Source organism: Mustelus asterias, chromosome 7, assembly GCF_964213995.1.
Source record: "Mustelus asterias chromosome 7, sMusAst1.hap1.1, whole genome shotgun sequence".
Lineage (NCBI taxonomy): Eukaryota > Metazoa > Chordata > Chondrichthyes > Carcharhiniformes > Triakidae > Mustelus > Mustelus asterias.
The window spans coordinates 83316540-83338509 of NC_135807.1; the positions used below are offsets into that span (position 1 = coordinate 83316540).

At 42.6% G+C, this 21970-nt stretch overlaps 1 protein-coding gene across 1 annotated transcript in view; it reads left to right on the forward strand.

Moving 5' to 3' along the window:
- LOC144496129 (uncharacterized) overlaps positions 1 to 21970 on the forward strand; it is a 287585-nt gene that overhangs the window by 213864 nt on the left and 51751 nt on the right. The window contains exons 18-21 of the mRNA XM_078217113.1: positions 6686 to 6916; positions 14988 to 15110; positions 17277 to 17561; positions 19147 to 19393. Coding sequence (XP_078073239.1) covers positions 6686 to 6916; positions 14988 to 15110; positions 17277 to 17561; positions 19147 to 19393 — 886 coding nt within the window. The remainder of the gene's footprint in view (positions 1 to 6685; positions 6917 to 14987; positions 15111 to 17276; positions 17562 to 19146; positions 19394 to 21970) is intronic.

The window sequence follows — 21970 nt, forward strand, 5'->3', positions numbered from 1 at the left end:
TCTCGTCATTGTTAGAGATCCGATCCACTATGGTGGTGTCATCAGCTTGTAACTCGAGTTGGAGGAGAGTTTGGTTACACAATCATAGGTATATAAGGATTATAGTAAAGGGCTGAGGATACAACCTTGTGGGGCAGCAGTGTTGAGAATGATTGTGAAGGAGGTGTTGTTGTGTATCCTTACTGATTGCGGTATGTGGGTTAGGAAGTCTGGGTTCTAGTCACAGAGGTAGAAGCCGAGGTCCAGGCCTTGGAGCTTGGAGATGAGTTTTATAGAAATAATGGTGTTGAAGATTGAGCTGTAGTCAATTAATAGGAATCTGATATAGGTGTCTTTGTTATCTGGGTGTTCGACAATAGGCGAACTGTAGTGGATCCATGCAACCTGAGAGGCTGGAATTGACTCGTGCCATGACTAACCTTTTGAAGCACTTAATAATGATGGATGTCAGAGCTACCAACAATAGTTATTAAGGCACGCTACCTGGCTTTTCTTTGGTACCAGGACGTCTTTGTAACTGAAATTTTGCCAATTCAATTGCCCCCCTTGATCTAATAACCAAAGGAAGTGAATCCTACTTGGTCTATCAGCCAACCCTTGCAATTTTAAATGTTTCACTATACTTTCAGTAATCTCAGCTTTCCTTACCCCTCCAGGTAATTCAAATTCCAATTTAACTGCCAATTCAGTTAACTGACTCTTGGTTACTTTCTGTAAACCAGTCAGAATTACATCTTCCATCTTAGGGAAGTCTTAGCAATTTCCAATGTCATTTTCGATTCTAACCCATAACATATACCTCACACTAACGCCAATTCTTTTGTCCAGTGCCTCAGTACTCCGTTTATTCTTTTTTATGGATTCACAGATCCTACCATTTAACCATAAACACCAGACCAAGTTTCAGTATTCAGCATCAAATAACTTGCTCTCCATGCTTCAAAATATCCCAATGTATTAATACTAATGAGCATCCGCTAACCCTTTCTCCACATTTTGAAATTCCGCTAGAGCCCCTACTTTTGGTACGATCCCAGTTGATCTTATAAATGGACGGGAAGATCTCAGAATGGAACCCTGGCTCAAAAGACTGGATTTTTAACTTTTTTTAAATCAAACATAGAGGAACAGTTTCAGAAGTGCTAATTAGTTTTAAAAACAAGAAAAAATATTTATTAAGCATGAAAATATTGGATTATGATACATTATATTATTTATGGAGCGGCACAGTGGTTAGCACTGCTGTCTCACAACGCCAGGGATCCGGGTTCAATTCCCGGCCTCAGGTCACTGTCTGTGTGGAGTTTGCACTTTCTCCCTGTGTCTGTGTGGGTTTCCTCTGGGTGCTCTGGTTTCCTCCCACATCCAAAGATGTGTAGGCTAGGTTGATTGGCCATGCTAAATTGACCTTCGTGTCAGGGGATTAGTAGGTGCGGAGTTATGGGAATAGGGCCTGGGTGGGATGTGGTCGGTACAGATTAGATGGTTAAATGGCCTCCTTCTATACTGGAGGGATTCTATGATTTCTTGGAGGGCCAAAGGGCCTGTTTCCTGTGCTGTACTGTTCTTTCCTGTGCTGTACTGATACAGTACTCCTTTACTCCCCCCTTAGTTTCACAAATGTACAGAGATTTTAAGTTTAACACAGATTACAAAGCATATCTTAAGCTACAATGGTCTCAGTAACACACTGTCCCTTTAAACACACGGACTGGCTGTGTCAAAACGCACACTCCACTCTGAACCCAAGTTCATGTCTGGATTGCTCCTCCGAATCCCCCCCAGATGATTGTCACAGAGAGTTTCCAAACTCCACTCCCAGAAACATGCTTTAAAACCCTCTTTCACAATGCTGCTTTCTAAGAGTGGTTTGCATTCCGAAATCTAACCCGGTTTTCCAAAAGACTCTCGTAAACAAAGCTTCTGCTCTACTTTTAGCAAAGAATCCAGCATCCAGATTTTATACCTCCCTCTTCAGGATTTCTTTGAGTTAACTGTTGTACAAATTGTTCATAATCACTTTAACTATTGATTCCCAGTCTCTATTAAGGTGGCAACAGGCTTTTGATTTACCCCTCAAGTCTGCTTTCCCATTTTAAATTTGATTACTGTAGCTGTCTCTTTCACTCACAGCACTTTGACTCCTTTTCCCTTGAATTCTTCTCTGAACAGTACCTCTGTTTTTTTAACTTCACTCTTTCTAAAACATTCTTTCAGTCCCAAATCACTGTTTATCTGGACTGTATCTGATTCTTTGGGAAGTCTGCCTCTTTGCAGTTCATTTTTCCTGTCCAGTTTCTCCTGGCAGAGTTGAGAGATGTTCACTCCCCGGTGTCCTCCTTCAATAGCCAGTAAGTACAGCTAAAAACTAAGCTCAAAAGTCTTTCTACCTTAAATAGCCTCTGGTTGCTAAGCAACAATCACATGTTTCTGCCTTTATTTACTCTTCACGCAGTAACCCCCTCTAAACACAGTTTAAATTGAACCAATCCCCACACATACAAACACTTTTGTCCAGCATGAATCTAACTATAGGTTTTATCCTTCCTTCCACAGTAACATGAAATTAAACCCACTTAAAGCTATAACTTATTTCTAATGTTTACCAATACAAATATAAATCCCTCAAAATTACATTTGTTTTCCTAACAAAGGATAAACCTGGCATCCCAGGGAGTAGTCTGGTGAACCTTTGTTGCACTCCTCCTATAACAAATATATCCTTCCTTAGAAAAGGAGACCAAAACTGGAAATAATACTCCAGGTGTAGTCTCACCAAAGCTGCATGCAATTGCAGCAATACTTCCTTACTCCTGTACTCGAATCTTCTTGAAGTAAAGGTGAACATACCATTTGTCTTCCTAATTACTTCCTACACATGCATTCAGTGACTCTGGAGCTTTTTCCCCACGGTGGAAAAGTCAATTACTAGGGGACAAAGGTTTAAGGGGCAAGGTTTAAAGGAGATGTATGAGGCAAGTTTTTTACACAGATAGTAGTGGGTGCCGGGGAGGGAGTGGAAGCGGATACGGTAGTGACTTTTAAGAGGTGTCTTGACAAATACATGAATAGCTTGGGAATAGAGGGATATGGTGCCTGGAAGGGTAGGGGGTTTTAGTTCAGTCGGGCAGCATGGTCAGTGCAGGCTTGGAGGGCTGAAGGGCCTGTTCCTGTGCTGTAATTTTCTTTGTTGACATCCAAGTTCCTCTGGATATCAAAACTTGCCAATTTCTCACCATTCAAAAAATAAGCTGCATATCTGCTTTTCCTACCAATTTTTTCCACATCGTATTCCATCTGCCAGTTCCCTGCCCTGTCGGTCTGTTTAAATCCCCTTGAAACCTCTTTGCATCCTCCTCAAAATTCACATTCCTACCAGGTTCTATGTCATGAGCAAACTTGAGAAAACCTTGTTTGTTTGACAGATCAGGCTCTCTGATCTCTGCTGTCAATTTCACTGTGTTTCATTACACCCAAGGTTAAGTCATTGAGTGTTTTGTGGGTTTTGTATTGATACTTTAAAGAGCTTTAAGTGAAATTACCTTTTTAACATTGTAGAAAGTTATGAATCAATTACTTTTTAAAAGTGTCTTTTTAAACATCCAGCTGTCACTCTCAGATCCATTGTTTTGATACAGTGTATAGTGGGCCAATGGACATCGAAGTGCTATAGCTTGTCATGGATGCTTGAGGGGCCGAGGTGGCGATGGGGGGGTTGCTGCTGGGGAGGTGGTTGGAAGTGTATAGTTTGGCATTGGGAGTATACAGGGTGATAGGAGGTGCATGGAAGGGCAGAGCTTGACTTCGGGGCATGTGTTTTGGGATTGGTGGAAGGGCATAACCTGGCATGGGGCAATGAGGGAAAATGGGGGATGGGTGGAAGGACAGAGATTGGCATTTGGGACATGAAGATATCATAGGGGTTGATGGGAGGCATGGATGGGGATTTGCGCATGTTTGGAGGGTCAGGGGCTGGAGAGCCTTTGTGTTTTTATTTTAACTGGGAGGAGATTTCACTGCACTGAGGTAGGCCTTTTAAATGACCTGCCACAACATCCTGCAGCCCAAGTAGCTCTCTTCAAATTCTTTCCAGTGTTAACTCTTCTAAATCCAGCCCATAGCAGTCCCCAGCAATGAATCATAGAAACCCTGCAGTGCAGAAAGAGGCCATTTGGCCCATCAAGTCTGCACCGACCACAATCCCACCCAGGCCCTACCCCCATATCCCTACATATGTACCCACTAATCCCTCGAACCTACGCATCTCAGGACACTAAGGGGCAATTTTTAGCATGGCCAATCAACCTAACCCGCACATCTATGGACTGTGGGAGGAAACCGGAGCACCCAGAGAAAACCCACACAGACACGAGGAGAATGTGCAAACTCCACACAGACAGTGACCCAAGCCGGGAATCGAACCCAGGTCCCTGGAGCTGTGAAGCAGCAGTGCTAACCACTGTGCTACCGTGCCGCCCTGAAGTTCCTGCCATTGCGAACACTTTCACTTGAAGCAGATGGGCCAAACTGGGAATTATCCCAACTCACGCTGCCTGCCTCGATGATGAAAATTCAAGCCAAAGTAATTGTTTAGTTTCTCTGCCATTTCCTTATTCCCCATTCTAAATTCTCCTGCCTCTGCCTTTGCAGGCCCCCATTTGTCTTGGCTAATCTTTGTTTTTTTACATACCTTTAGAAGCTTTTGTGGAGATCTTGTGGCACACCAGGTAGTGTCCCTGCCTCTGAACCAGAAGCCAGAAGCTGAGACCTGATGGCCAAGGAAGGTGTATTCATAGCGTGACCAAAAACTTTGAGTGTGTCAACCTGCAAAATTATTCCAAAGTGCCAATAGTTGGCGAGAGCAGGAGAGATTCCTGGTCAGCCATGTTTGATACAGAGTGGCGCCCCTCAAGCTATAAACCCCTGGTGACAGACTAGCAATCTGTTCCAGGGATTACGAGCAATGGAAATAGATGAAAGTGCACCACTAGGTGTGGGAAGAGAATTGAAAAAGAAGTTTTTATGTTACTCGCTAATTTACTTCCATATTCTATTTTCTCTTTCTCTGTCGATTTCTTGGTCCTCCTTTGTTAGTTTCTAAAATGCTCTCAATCCACAGGCTTATGACTTTTTTGGCAAATCTAAAAGCTTCTTCCTTTGATCCAATAAAGTCTAACTTGTTAGCCATGGTTGGATCATTCTTCCTGCTGGGTTTTTGTGTCTCAAAGGAATATAAATTTATTGTAAACCATGTGTTAATCTTTCAATTGCTTGTTTAGCGTCATGTTTTGTATGGTAGTTTCTCAATATACCGTGTCTAATTTGCCCCTCATTCCTTCATAATGTACTTTGTTTAGATTTAAGACTCTAGTTTTGGATTTCATTTTCAAACTTAATCTAAAATTCTATCATATCAGAACAAAAGAAGAACAAAGAACAAATAAAACTACAGCACAGGAACAGGCCCTTTGGCCCTCCAAACCTATGCCAATCATGATGCCCTTACTCAGTCTGTATCCCTCTATTCCCTCCCTATTCATATACCCATCCAGATGCCTCTTAAATGTTGCTAATGTGCCGGCTTCCACCAACTCCCCTCGCAGCACATCCCAAGCACCCACCACTCTCTGCATGAAAAGCTTCCCTCGCACATTTCCCTTAAACTTTCCTCCTCTCACCTTGAACTGTGCCCTCGTGTAATTGACACTTCCACCCTTGGATAAAGCCTCTGACCATCCACCCTGTCTAAGCATCTCATAATTTTGTAGACCTTCATTTTTCCAGTGAAAACAATCTGAGTTTATTCAACCACTCCTCATAGTCAACACCTCGAGACCAGGCAACATCCTGGTGAACCTTCTTTGCACTCTTTCCAAAGCTTCCAAGTCCTTCTGGTAGTGTGCTGACCAGAACTGCACACAATACTCCAAATGTTGTGTACACTCTTCTCTAAAGGCTCCTTTACAACAGATTATTTATCAGCATTTTCTCATTGTTGCATTGCCTGTTCATTAAATCAGTCTTGGGAGAGCAGAAGGTGTATTGGAAAGAAAAGAAGACTGTGATTGGCGAAGAAGTGGAAATCAGTTGGAGGAGTTGGAGATGGGGTGGGATGGGTGATGGGGATGATGTGACCAGCGGCACCCAGTGAGATTAATGTGTTCTCAGAGGGAACTCTCCTGAACCTCCAACCTCCATCTTCAGCTATTATTGAAAAATTCACCTTTTTGATAACATCCTGTAACAGACCCTTTAAGAATTGCTGGTTAGGCCACATGTAAATTTTAATTTTACTGAATGTATTTGACAAAAGAAGCATTCAACTGGAGTTGGGCCCTTCATTTGTAAATGCAAATAGGCTATTGCCTGTATCTGGTCTGGGCTTGGATACCTAATTTAATTCCTATACCAATGTGGCAAGCAGTTAACTGATAGCTCTGAGTTATAACTACCATTTTGAACCCTTTTGAATAAATTTCTATGCCATTTTATCTCCAAGTTGGGATAATATGTGACTTGGAGGGGATCTTGGGGATGAATGATGTTTGCAATATGTTGCTGCTTTTATCTGAAAATAATTATAAAATGAAGATAATGCAATATAACTAGATTTTTAAATTTAACTTCATAAATAATAAATGTTTTTGAAATTATATTGTTTATTCTCATACTTTGATTTTGACAGATATTTGAGCTGAATGAGACGGTCCATAATTTAAAAGATGAAATAGTTACCTTGCAACATCGATATGAAGAAAAGTGTAACCAAATGGAAACCTGTGAAGAAATGATTGATCAACTGTCAGAAGAGTTGAATGCAAGACAAGAGGACTTAGAGAATAACAAAGATCACACGACACAGTGTGAACAATTGATCGAGATATTAAAGGACGAGGCACAGAAGATGCAAAGAGAGGTTAATATATTTAAATTACTGTATTTGTGCTGTGACTTGAGGTGAAACTTGCTATAACTATTGTACAAAAATATTGAACAAGATGTAGTTGAGGGTGAAATGCTTTATCAATATGTATGTAAATGGATTTCTGGTGATATGGCCCATGGAGAACTATTTGCTGTGTAATGTACAAAATATTAGTCACACCACTGATTTATGAGTGCGTATTTTGAATTGGCATATGAGAATGTGGCAGAACTGTTCTGAGCTTGGCAGTATACGTCTTGGACAATTAAAAAAACCCCAGTCCTGATCCGCAAGCCCCCAGTCAGTTAGCTCCATGAAACCAATGCAGCCAGCCATTCATTCAGAACTGAAGTTGGGTGACAGAAATTTGCATGTAGAGGTTATGGAGAACTGTTTTCAGAATAACCTCCTCTGCCCTCCGCCCTTCTTTTATCTGTAACTTGACCATGAAGGAAAGACACAACTGACCGTGGTTAGTTTAGGAGTAAGGCTCTGTGACCACTTGGAATCTCAATTTTCATATTTAAAGAAAGATCCCATCGGTTTCCTACAAGGATCTTTGCCACAGATCAGAAAATCAGTTTAAAATGAAAGACTGTGGGATGGGAGCATGAGAATGGGCAAGATTACTTTGTGACTTTTAATACCCAACATCCAGTTTCCACCAGCCAGGCAGCATTAATCCTGCCCCTTTGATGATTGAAATTGTGCTTATTACAAAAAGTATGATAGACTTCATGTTTTCCAGTCACATTATGTGATTACATCCACATTTTCTTAGAATTTGTACATCAGTGGCTTCCATGATTGTTCTTACACATTTGCATAACTATGTAATGAATTTTCTTTCTTGCCTTTATTTAAACCCAGGAACTAGAGGGTGACTGGAGAGAAGATGTAGATTAATGTTTTGAGATTTGCAGGAATACTGAGGATGACAAAGAGGCCTGGAGTTGCCACTCAATTGCGCTTGTTACTGTGACACAATTCCCCAGACTTTGGCATAACTAGCGCAAAGGATCTCACAATTGTAAATGCAAATTGCACTCAGTGCGTCTCAGGTTTCTGGAGTCTTTTGCATTAGTTTTTTAAAAACATCAAGTTAGACGCAGGCCCTGTGCATAGAACTGTCCAGTCCACTGAAACATTCCCTTTAATGTCCCTTCGCTGGGCATGGCCCATTTGTCACACTGTTTTACTTTTTATAGAAAGAACCTGATTTTCATTTCAGTTGATATTGATGAAAAGAAAATCAGGTGATGGTCGGCCGATCTGCAACATGAGTTTTACACCTGGTGCCAGATTGTTTCTTGAAGTTTTACACATTATTGACAGGCTAAATTGGATATCGTCTACTTACATCCACACCTTTCAGTATTTTACAGGCTTGGGTCCTGTTGCCTCATTTCACTTTTTCTATATCATTTTTATTTTAGTCCTTGTCATATTGTCCATTTTCATTGAACAAACATTTTATGTATGTCCTCACAGTAGAGGACACAAATGACATTTCAGAAATTGAGGGTATCCAAGAGCTATAACAGTAAGAAGCTTTGTTATTCAATAACAGCAGAGAAGAAGCATTGGAGAAACTTAATCTGTCAAATCACCAGGACCTGCTGGTCTAGATCCTAATAATCTGAAAAATAGCAAAAAGCTGGTTATGATTTTCCAAAATTCTCGAATTTCTACAATTTGAAAGTCAACAAATGCAACTGTGCCATTCAAGGAAGGAGGGAGAGAGGAAACAGGAAATGCAATCCAGTTAGCCAGATCTCAGTTGTTGGGAAAATGCTGGAATCTATTATTGAGGAAGTCAAAGCAATGCATTTAGAAATTCATGGTAAGATTAGACAAAATCAACATGGTTTTTTGAAAGGGCAATTGTTTGACATACTTATGAGAGTCTTTTGAGGACATTAACAGGGTAAATAAAAGGGAAGATATAGTACACTTAGATTGTCAAAAGAAAATGATAATGTACCATGCACGAGGTGAATGCACAAGATAAAGGACTCATGGAGTGGGGGTAATATATTAGCATAGAGGATTGATTAATGGATAGGAAACAAAGAGTAGGGATAATCAAGGCATTTTTAAGTTGACAGACTGTAACTAGTGAAGTGTCACAAAGGTCAGTGATGGGGTCTTGGCTATCTACAATCTATGTTAACAACTCAGATGAAGAGACTGAGAATAATGTACCTAAATTTGCCTAAGGCGAACAGGAGTAGAAAATAGCATGTTAACGTTGACGTAAAAGCATGGTACAATCGTAACCCCCCATACATTCGCATATCATTATCAGGCTCATGTGCCTGAATCTTACTCCTCTGTAAAAAAAAAAACTCCATCTACGGCAGCGACATGATATCAGAATGGCACAAAGCATGATTGACTTCAAAAGGTGTGTACCTGGTGAGCAAACCACCAAGGAGAGTTCAGAGGTAAATGCAGCACCTGTGAAATGGCTCTGCATCTTCAGGAGAGAGAGGGGTATGAAGGTTGACTCAAGGGACACCAGGCCCTGCAGATGGAAGTGAAGCCTGGGGCACAGGGTTCTTAGAAAGGCCTTTCTCAGTGATAGGGAGCCTGGGGCAGTGCAATGTAGGGGTGGGAGTCATCACGAACTGATGATTCCATTCAATGTAGGGTTAGGAGAGAGGGGCTGGAGTAGGGGGCTTCAGGAGGATGTTGACAAGGAGAAAACTAATTTTAAAACATCTCAGTCATCTGCAGCTAAGGCAGTGATATGTTCACCAGATTGTGACCCCGAATAACTGTAGAATTAGATGCAACTGAGGTGTGTACCTCTGCGCTAGTAGAGGGTGTAGGTGAGTGCTGGGATAGTTCTTGCACTTCATGCACTGTGAATTCCTCTTCTGTGCTCCTCTCGGGGCTGGAGTCGAAAGATTTGGCTGGTGGACTCCGCGGCTGCTTCCCAGATGTGCCTGTGAAAGAATGGAGACGTCATTAGTGCATAGCAAGGGCCTATGAAACAGGAGACGGTCCATGAGGACCTTCAGCTCTGGCATCCCTGCACTTCTCTGAGATCCACCCTCTTGTTGTGAGCCAACCTTTCCTGCATGAAGACAAATGGAGAAAACGTAAGCAGGACATGGAAAAGCTCAGCTACTGTTTCCCTACTCTTTGTACCTGAGGAATGTTTATTCCCTGGAGGAAAAGCACAAGGGAAATGAGATCTTGGGTTGCATGTTCATGTGTTTGCTCCAGGATTTCTTTAAAGGGGTCAGAGCTGTAATTGGTGCAGGCTAAAAGCCAAAGGCAAGAATCTTCTGTCCCTGCAGGGGACAAGGAAGGTGGGGGGGGAGGTGCCTGAAAATGTGGTGAGTTGACATCAGGACCGATACCCGATGCCTTCCCGTCTCCACATGAATCCTTTATGTTGCCAATTAACAACTACTTAAGGGCCTCTTCCTGTCTCTGGTGCAATCTTCTCAACTCCAGGCAGGAATATGCATGAGTGGTAAAACTGTGGGCTGGACAGGGCAAGGAGGGGTGCACTAATTTGTGTATGATGAAGGGCATGGATATGAGTAAGGCCCTATCCATGCTGCTGACCCTTCTGGCATTACCTCTTTCCATGACCCTCCACCCCACACGACTCCACCACCAACAAAACTTACCTTTTTCCCACATCCATGCTATTAACCTGGCACTCTGGAAGGGTGTTGGTCCGGTATTAGCACCAGTATCCTCCATGGTATAGCCAAGCATGAGATCTGCTGGCCTCTGATTGGCTAGTAGCTGTTGGCGGGCAGTATATTGTCTTCTGGGGTCCTTGAAAGGAAAGCTCCTGCTGTCCACTTACCTGCCTGATTGGCAGAAGATACAGTGGGCTTTCCTCCTCAGAATTAGCACAGGGGTCTCATTGCTTTTTCAGGCAGTTTGTGAGACACCCACCAAGAATGGAACATTCCACCCAAAAGTAGTGGAAAGATGTGTTTCCAAGCATCCCAGTTCATTGTCCATTTTGAGGTCGGTGATTTGTTTTCAGGGAAACAGGATGGGACAACCTTATTCCTGTTTTTCATTAACTTATGAGTCTGGTCACAGCTGGCTCCTTTTTTTTTGAGGTGTGTCTACAATGGGGTAGAACCTGCCCATGAAGTTGAGTTGAACCTGGACATATAGGTGTGTCCAGATCATTGTCGATACAGCACATATCAGATTTGCATCACTTCCCTGATACCCAGGTGTGTGCTCTCAGATTATGCTGCCAAAATCATGTGAAGCTCATGGCACTCTATTATTTATGTGTAAACATTACAGCAAATTCAGGGAAGAGGCAGCTACACGCTTAAGTGCAAATGTTTAACCACTTCTGATTTTTAACAGCATGTGGAGGGGTGTCAGCAGGGTTGCCAAGTTCGGTATGAATTTTCCATAATAATTTGAGAGCATGGAAAGCCTTCAACTCTGTTGTGTTCCTTGGAGTCCCTTTTATGGCCTTCACCTTCTCTTCGACAGGTTGTAATGTATCCTTGCCAACTCTGTACCTGGTGTACATTACCTCGTTAACCTGAAACACATTTTTCCCTTTTTAATCAGATGCCAGCATCAGAAAATAACCTGCAAGACCTCCTCCAAACTCTCAATGTTCCTTTGCAGTAACCTTGAAATTAAAATGTCGTTCAGATAGACTGCCACTCTGGCACCTCTTGAAGGATGATCACCCTTTGAAAAATGAGCAAGCCAAAGGCACCCCAAATGTCAAACAAGTACACTCATACAATCTTTTGTGAGTACTTGTGCTGACATACTTCCTGGATGACACCAAGTTCCAGTTGGAGGTAGACGTGGTCCATGTCTAATTTGGAAAATATGTGCACCTCCCCCCGCAACCAGGTCTGGAATATCACAGCCTCCGACTCCAATCGCCCTCTCTTGGCAACAAATGGGAGATGCAAATGTTATCTTCTGGGGTTTTGATTCTGTGGTATGGGGGTCGCCTAAGGCTGAGGATGGTACCGTCTATGGACCCCTGAAGCTCCTAGGCCCCTTTTTCTGTGTTTTCACAGGAAATAACTAGTTCTATGGCTTTCTTGAGGTCCAGAGTTGCTTCGGCCAGTAGCTTCCTTTGGGTCGCAATAGTATTAATTCCACATACTAAACAATCGATCCCTTAACATTTCTGGAAATGCTGGCCCAAACTTAGTATTCCACCAATTTCTGCATTCTCATCAAGATTTCAGTGACTGGTTCCCCAAGGCGTCTAGTTGCTGTGTTAAACCTGTGGCATTGCAATTTAACAGGGGTTTAGTGGCGTAGTAGCTCGACACTATATCTACCAAACCTTTTATGATGCTGAAAATCAGAGCCCCATAAGCAGTCAGGAGGATGACTTTTTATTGGTCATCCCTTTCTATCTTGTTTGCCTGGAAGAAATATCATTTGGAGTAATGGGGCCAATCCTCCATACCTGCATCATAAGTTTCCAGTTTCCCAAACAGCAGAATTTTCAATATCTCCCCATCACTGACTTACCGGGTTGGTTGAAAAGCAAGGCTGTCTGAAACATTTCTTGTTCCTCATTGCTAATGTAATGACTCAGGTAGCCTGACTGAAAAGGAACATAGTTTATTACAGAATGCAAAATAAAACCACTACCGTGATGTATACACACGCGCGCACACACCAGTTTAGCAGTCCCTGTCCTGGGCCTGCCTTATGAAAGGCACAGATAATGAATTCCAGCTGGGCAGGCCACTGCCTGTTACCAGGGGAACTTGGTGAGCCCCACAGGGAGATCAATCAAAGATTCCTCATGGAGCTCGTCGGGGTTATCACTCAGACAGCCTGTGTCCATAGGCAGCAAGATCATAGAAAGATCATAGAACAGCTGAAAACATTCAGGCTTGAGCAGACAAGTGGCAAATAACATTTTAAGTTACAGAAATGCCAGGCAATGATCATCTTCAATAAGAAGAATCCATCCAACACCCTTTGACATTCAATGGCATTTTCATTGCTGAATCCCCACCATCAACATCCTAGAGATTACCAGTGACAAGCAACTGAACTGGACTAGCCATATACATACTGTGGCTACAAGAGCAGGTGAGAAACTGGGAATTCTGTGGAGAGTAACTCAACTCCTGACTCCCCACAGCTCATCAGCCATTTACGAGGCACAAGTCATCACAAGATCTGATGGAACACTTCCCCTTACCTGGATGAGTATAGCACTCAAGAAACTTGACAGTGTTTGATTGGTACCCAATCCACCAACTTAGCATCCATTCCTTACACTACTGTCGCATAGTGGCAGCAGTGTGTACCATCTGCAAAGATGCACTGCAGGAACTCACCAAATCTCTTTCGACAGCAGCTTCCAAACCTGCGACTTCTACCACCTGGAAGGACAAGGGTAGCAGATGCATGGGAACACCATCACCTACAGGCTTTCCTCCAACTCACTCACCATCCTGCCTGTATCGCCATTCCTCCACTGTCACTGGGTCAAAATCCTGGAACTCTCTCCCGAACAACACTGTGGGTGTACCTACATGACATGGACTGCAGCGGTTCAAGAAGGCAGCACACCACCACCTTCTTGACGGAAATTACAGATATGTAATAACTGTTGGCCTAGCCAGCAATGCTTATCATTCCACGAATGAATAAACAAAAGAAAAATCTTTGATTTTTAAAATTTGTTCATGATGGCATTTTAGAGTCAACCACATTGCTGTGGGTCTAGAGTCACATGTAGAAGAGATCGGGTAAGAACGACAGATTTCCTTCCCTAAAGGACATGAGTGAATCAGATATTTTTTTATGACCATCTACAGTGGTTTCATGGTTGTCATTAGACTTAATTCTAGATTTGTATTGAATTTAAATTTCATCTTCTGCCATGGTAAGATTTGAACTTGGGTCCCCAGAGCATGAAGCTGGGTCTCTGGATCGCGAGAGACAATATCAGTACACCACTGCCTCCCCCTGAATGCGCAGGAGAAGTTGAGAAGCCTGTTAAAAATGCACACGGGATCCTTAGCTTTTCAATAGAGACATGGGCAGGATTATCTGTTGAGGGTTCTTGACTCTAACATTGGAACAATTTTTCTATCCTGACCCCACTTCTCAGGTGAAATAGTCGTAGCCTATGACGTTACCCAGAATCAGCAGATAATTGGCGGGAGGGTGGACTTCTCAGCCAATTAGCAGCGGCAGGTGTCAGATGGAGCCTGTACCCCGAAAGTGCAGGCCCGAGTTAAAAGCATGAGAACAGCCATTTTAATGGCAGCCTTTCTTGCATTGCAATGGAGGGGAAAATTCAGTTAGAGGAGATGAAGAGGATTGGCACACATTGGTTGACTAATGTAGCTTTTGAGGTGATGTTAGAGGCAGTTTACTTGTTCCCAAAAAGTGGCAGGAAAGGGTGCCCCCAGCCAAATTAACTGGGCCTCGCTGGAGGTGGCATAATGTCACTTTAATGGAATGACTCAGAGAAGTAAAATCACTGATCATTTTATGGTAACATAGCAGGACATTTTATCCAAGCTTTGTTGCAGAATTAATTAAATAAAATAGTAGCCATTTAATTCAATTGTATCCCTGCAACGGAAGAATTTTTAAAAATGACTGGTGTATAATGTAAATAATTTAAAAGGCATGCAACTTGAACCAAAGAGGATTGAGTTAAAATGTATTAATGAAACAGAAGGGACAAATGTAACATAGTGTTCCTAAATTGAATTGATAAAATAATATCAACAGGAGTCATGCAATCAATTCTGGGTTGAGGATCTTGGAATGGTAATAGAGCAGGAGAATTGCAGTGTGCTGTTAAAGAAAGCATTAACCACACTTGGCACCATGATGCAGTTAGAAATTCTTTTCAGTAATTCTCAGGAATAGAAAGATGAATGGTTGTAAGTTTAAGCATGGTAAAGAAGTTTGACAGGAAATACGTGTGGCACTCGCAGGTAACCATGCACAAAATGGAACTTAGAACTCCACCCCCCCCCACCCCCAACATTTCCCTTGTGCTCAGTGAGTGACATATTATGCTACCTTTTAGCATGTTATTATTTAGATTGCAGATCAAAAGAAGGAAATGCTACAACTCCAGTCAGACTTGACACTGTATCAAATCAACCATCATCATTCCAATGAAGAGTATGGTGCGCAGACTACACACTCTGAATATTTACAGAAGGTCAGGTTTGCACTAAATAGCTGGATAATAATCAGATCTCTTTAAAGAACACAGTAAACAAAGTGATTGTATATGCTCTTGTTTTACTATGCTTTTTTTGAACTGACAATTTCGTATAACTTGCACTCCAAATGTAATGAATAAGGAATATTTTTGGCTTCCAACTAAAAAGTACTTATTAAATCACATATATATATTTGAATTTCTTGCTTTTCTAACTTCCCCATTTTTGTATAATATAATATTATTTGAAGAAGAATAAAGGATGCTACATTTAAGATGATGTGTACATCCTTTTAACTGATGTTATATGTCGTCCAGGAAGTTACTACTTCCATCGAAATGTATGGCCAATTCTCAGCCAAGCATAAAAACATGTTTCATTTTGGAACTTTTCTTTTCTCTACTTATTTGATTTATCTCTTGAAGGACGTGGTTGTTGGCATATTGAACCTCACCGCTAACATCTGAATCTGAGTCCAATGCAATGTTGTGATGGAAGTGTTTCTTCCTCGTCTCCGGGAAAGCCCTAAATGAAATAGATTTGAGTAGTGTAAACCTGGTCCTAAATGGGAATGGACTCGTAGCACAAGCATGTTCGTAATGTTGCATAATTTAGTGTTAATTTAGCACAAACATTTTTTTTAATATCTAGATGGTCCTTGCACTCTTCTGGGCTCACCTACCTTTGTTATACTCTCGGCATCATTAAAAAGGGCTGGCACTTGATGAGCACCCAACAGTTCTGAATTGTTTGATGCCCACATTTCTAGTCACTGGTACTTCTGATATGTTGTATCCTAGGCACGGGAGAAGTATATTCAAATTACCTGGCCTCATATTGCGGTGATATTAGCTTAAGCGGAATGATTCAATACACAGACTATTCTCGCTCCTAAAATCTGACCTTTGAAAAGTAATTAATTTTGAAAGTTGATGACGCATTAGATGTTTATAGGTGTGAAATTCATATTGGGCAGTAGCAAAATACTAAAGACAGCACATTGTCAGCCATTTTACATTTCACCTAATTTCCTTTCTCATTGAGTTCAATCTCTTAAAATCTGACAGAACGTAAAACCAACTGTCAGTTAACTATCGCCTGTTTGCATTATCAGCCAAGACAAATTATAACCTCTTGTATTTAATAATGGTTTCTAGAACACTTGTGACAATAATTTGGAACTCACTTAAGTCTAGTTTATCTTTAAATAAGTTTAGTTTATCTTTTTAAGTTTCAAAAAGATCAGGCATTGATGACACGAATAATGTAGGCTTTAATGTAGGTTTTAAACAATCATTTTCAATAGGGATGATTTTACATCTGTGTTTGCCATGAGTGGAAATGGTAACAAAATCTAGCGAGACACGGAAAACAGGATTCTCTCCAGTGAGATATAAATTTCTGATTTTCCCCCACCACTCACCAGTGACGTAAACATACATTTTAATATGATTGGTGGGCTTCTCCACCATATGGTCCCCCCATATTTAGAGTACCCATGCCAGCGAGGTTTACAATTGGTTTTTTAAAACATGAAGCAGTTAAAGGGAACCTGCTGGAGATGCACAGGTACAAATGGCATCTGGAGGGTCAGGGACATACATGGACTGCCCTTGGCACTGCCCCGTGCCATCCTAAAACTGCCGCTTGGGGCCCTCTGCCCCGGTGCTTGTGGGGGGCGGTGGGACGGTGGGGGAGGAATGCCCTGGTGCATGTGTGGGATGTATCTTATTATTTTATTCAGTGTAGATTGGGGCGCCACCTAAAAAGGGTGTCCCGATCTCTGGAGCTGACGTTGCCAGCTCTGTCAGGCCCCACCTTGCCACCATGATGGCATGAACCACATTTCCAGATTTTTTTGTGCATAGAGTGTCAGATTAGCTGGAGAGAAAACCTGGCTCTGCTGCTGGAGAACTACACTCCGGTTTTCTCGCCTCATCCAGCACTCTCTGCATTGAGTAGAAAGTTCTGCCCAATTGTTCTATGTTTCTACTCATTAAACATTTGAAATGCTTGCTACAAAATGTGAAGTCAGCTATAATTTTATATTGAACTAGCTTGTACTATATTCATAACTTACAGTACTTTATTCAGAAATTAAATACATTGGATAGATTTTGATCAGAGGATGTTTCTTTCATATTTTATTTTTTGCGTACCAGGAACTTGAAGCAGTGAAAAATGTTTGCAATGAAAGCATCAGTAAAGTTGGAGAATATGAGCAAACCATATTTGATCTCAGAGCAGAGATAGCAAAATCTTCTGATCAACGGAAGAATTATGTACTTGAAGTGGAAAAACTTGAAAAAACTTTGCAAACCCTTCAGTTGAATGCAGCAGCTTCCGAACATAAACGCAATCTAGAAGTTGTACAATTGCAACAACAGATTACGCAACTTGAGAATGATTTTACCGATTCCCAGAAAGCTGGTAACCAAAAGGATCAGGTTTGTTGCACATTTGATAATGACCATCGTTAAGATGTTTGGTGCAGATTTCCTAATGGATCTTCAACGTATTAAAAGTGAATGTTCAGTGCACGGTGAAACTATATCTTCCTTCCGCTGATTTACTGAAGTTACAGTGGCTGCTCTGGAGAGTCTCCAAAGAAATCCCCAGTTGCTATGATTCAAGACTCACACAAATGAAGTAAAGCATTATAATTGATAACAATATAACTTAGCTGCTTTTAAAAGTTATGGCTAATTAGGTTGATTTGCATGTGGATAATCAAGCAAATTTAGTTGAGTGCACCTGGTCAAAGTGTTCTGGAATTTAATTTTTCACCTGTTCTTCAAGACACCATTTTATTAGTTGCTCAAACTCGTGCTCCTTAATCATATTTTTTAAGTTACAAGTTTTTAGAAACCTAAACCTTTGCATATATCACGTGAAAATTGTGACCAATTTGAAATTCCGGTGAAAATATAGCTCAGGAATTAATATATGCTTACACTGGAAAAGGTTGCAACATGCTTTTTGATTTGGTTCTGTGGGAATTTGGTTGCACTTAACAGAATTCAAGATTGTTTGAATGTTTTATCACCATGGATATTTATTTTCCAGTTTCTATCTTCCTTTCCTAATGTCAGTGACTACTGTGCTATGGACAAAAGCAGAGAGTAGAAGCCTGGCTTGAGAACTCCCTCTGTCAGGCAACTCTCGTCCTCTTTGTCCAAGACCTGTGACTCCATGATTGGTCTGTTTATTCACCTAAGAAGACACAAATCATGAAGAAGGGGGAGGGGTGGTGGGGGAGTTGGGAAAATTCTGGGCTTGACTTGCCTGCCTCAGGAGAAAGTGCCTGCCAAAGTGAGATCTTCATTGCTGGTGGGAGGGTGCAGGCTGGAGCTGCACCAACCAATCCGGGAAGTTGCACGGAGGCAGCCACAGGGGCTGCCAGGTGCCAAGGTGGGCTATTTAAAAGGCCCACCTCGGTGCTGTGGGATTCTGTCCAAAGAAAACTACATAAGCTCTCCAGCCCTCATCCCTCGCACCCCCTTCACTCTCTAAACACTCCCCATGCCCCATCGATGCCACCTCATGCCCTGCACCAACCCCCAGGCATCCACCCCTCATGCTCTTCCACCCATCCCTGGATCCCCTTGTGTTGTCTATGCCAAGATCTGCCCTTCCACCTAACCCCTCAGGCCTAGGGATGGACTATTTAGGATTGAGATGGAGGTTTTTTTCACACAAAGGTTAGTGGAGATCTGTAACTTGCTCCCCAAAGCTATAGATGATGGTCAATTGAAATTTTCAAGACTCAAATTTTGGTTGGGTAATGAGTCAAGGGATATGTAACAAAGATGGATATGTGGAGTTCAGGTGCAGATCAGATATAATCTAGATGAATGATGGAACAGAAAGAAGGGGTTAAATGACCTATTTCTGTTCCTGTGCACCATTTTGTAATTGGTTATTTGTCGTTGAAAGGCCTTCCATAGCCTTCCATAGCTCGAAAAGACATTATTTAATGTTTTAAGAAGAAGTAGGTGGAAAAATAGTTTGAACTTGCTGTTGTTGTTATAGGAAATATGGAAAAGAGATGCTCTCCTGCAGAAGACAGAGGCTGATCTCCTGCAGTCCCAAGAAAATCTGAAGGAGAAAATAGCAAAGGTAGAAGATTTAGACACCATAGCCAAGGGCCTGAGAGTGGAAATGCAGGAATTACAGAATCGTATGAAACAGATTGATAAAGAAAATTCAGCATTGAAAACAGAGATTCAGCAACTAAACCAGGAACTACAGGATATCCATCATCAATACAGGGAGAAGGGTAAGCATTTTCTTTCAAAACAAAATACTGGGGCGATGGTAGTGCAGTGGTAATTGAACTGGACTAGCAATACAGGGACCCAGGCTAATGCTCTGGGGACATGGATTCAAATCATGACACCATGGCAATTGATAAAATCTGGAATATGAAACTAATCTCAGTAATGGTGACCATGACAACTATCACTGATGGTTGTGAAATCCATCTGGTTCACTAATGTCCTTTAGGAAAGTGATCTGCCATCCTTACTGGTCTGCACGTGACTGAAGTATAATGGTGTTGATTTTTAAATGCCCTTTGAAATGGCCTGCCAATCCATTCAATTTAAGGGCAAATGGGGATGGGCAACAAATGTTGGCCTTGCTAGTGAAGCCCAGATAACGTGAGAGAATTTTGTCTGGGATAAAGGCACAGTTCTCTGCAGCCAAGAGCAAATGTCCACAAGGCTGTGTTGCCTGCCACATCTGCTCGGGGCTGGGGAGGGAATTGGGGGTTGTGGCAGGATCCAGTGGTCATGGTCCACATACGTACCATCAGTATAGGTAGGAACAGGAAGGGGGTTCTGCTCAGAGAATATGAAAGATAGGAACTAAATTAAAAAGCAGAACCTGAGCCATGGGCAAATTGATGTAGGATAAATAAGAGTATAGAGTTAAATGTGTGGTTCAATGATTGGTATGGGAGAAATTCAATTTAAGAGGCATATAAAGTTGTGAAACAAAAGTATTAATCCTGAGGATTGGGAGCATTTTAAAATTCAGCAAAGGAGAACCAAGAAATTGAGTAAGAATGAGAAAAAAAATGAAAGTAAACTGGCAAGGAATAGAAAACAGATTGTCAAATCTTCTGTAGATGAAGTAAAAGATTAGTAAAGGCAAATATGAGAATGGACAATTTATAATGGGTGATGCGGAAATGGCAGAGAAACTAAACAAATACATTGGCCACAATTTAGCAGCTGCACTCGCCGCGGGGACACATCCTTCACTGGCCCCTCACGAGATTTAGCAGCCAAAAACCAAATTTGTGCTGGCAAGATGTCCGATCTTCTCAGCACCTCTCCAATGATGTGATCAGGTTCACACCCAGGAAGGGCGTGATTAACATATTTTATAATAAATTGAAAATCATCATAGTGCTTAACACTGCTACTTCCACCCGCAACACAATGTTCCACCCAGCTGGCGTGACATCATGCCAGCGTGAATCACTACTGGTTTTCAGAAATGCCATGGTGCTTGTTGGGGTTGGGGAGGGTGGGGGGGGTTCAGATTACGGCTCTCTATAAAAGATGGTGCCCTGAGCTCTGTAGAGGCTAAAGTCTTGATGTAAATCACGCTTCCAGATTCTCTGCACTAAGTGCCAGATAATCTGGAGTGAAAGCTCAGCTGTGCATCTTATGAGATACATGCTTTATTTTCAGTCTGACCCTGACACTCTAACAAATTGTGGGAAAGTTCCACCCATTCTGTCTGTCTTCATAGACAAACACAGTGGGGGCGATTCTCCCCAAAACGTTCTAAGTGCTGAATTCCTGGGAAAACTGGTGTAAATAATGATTGTTTTTTCAATGGAAGTTCAGACTCAAATCTCCCACACTCTGTGCAATGCAGAGGTCACAATCGTGAATCTCATTAAAAGCTCGGTGGGGGGGCTATTCATGCCAGAGTCTGACAGTTCGGGCCTTCTGCGCATGCGCAGTGTTTAAGTTAAAGTTTATTTATTAGTCACAAGTAAGGCTTACATTAACACTGCAGTGAAGCTACCATTAAATTCCCCGAGGAAATTCCCCTATCTGTCAGCCTGCAGTTTGCTGGCCAGCTCCATTTCCATTGCCGGCCAGCTCGATTGCTGGCTAGCCTGGGAACACCCCCCATCCTTCCCCCCAGCATTGCTGCCCCTCCAACACCCCCCACCCCCCCCAATGGTCCGATCGCGGCCCCCCGCCCATTCGTGGACTGGCCCAAACCTTGCCATCCCCCCACCCTCTACTTCCCAGAGTGCCCCAATCTCCAGTCCCCCACTCCCCAGCAGTGACGATCCCCCCCCAACCCCGGAACGCCCCCGCCCCTACGGCCAACCACCTCCCCCCCTCCCCACCCCAGCCCGCCCGATCACTTGCCTCCCTCCAGCCCCACCAATTGCCCTGGCCCCATGCCCAATGGGCAGTGCTAAGTGGGCACTTTGCCCCTTGCTGGCACTGCCAGGGTGCCCATTCCCAGAAGGAACCACTCCCCCACCACCAAACCCATTGGGGGCCCCAATTGCCCCCTCTTCACTCCAGCAGGGTCTCCCGCTACTTCCCCGAAAGTGGAGAGCTAGTCTGAACCCCGTCAGACTGAAATTGTACTTCAGTCCCGGGCCAGCTAATCACATTTAACTAACATTAAAATAAGATTTAAATCACTTATCCCGCCGATTTCCAGCGTGGTTTTGACCGCACCAGATATCCGGCATTCGGAGACGCGCGCGCGGTGGGGATGCATGCACAAATCCCGCAAATCAGCCCACGTGATTCTCCCGGCCTGCCGCGCTAACAATTAGCGCAGCGCGATGGGAGGATCGCCTCCAATGTGT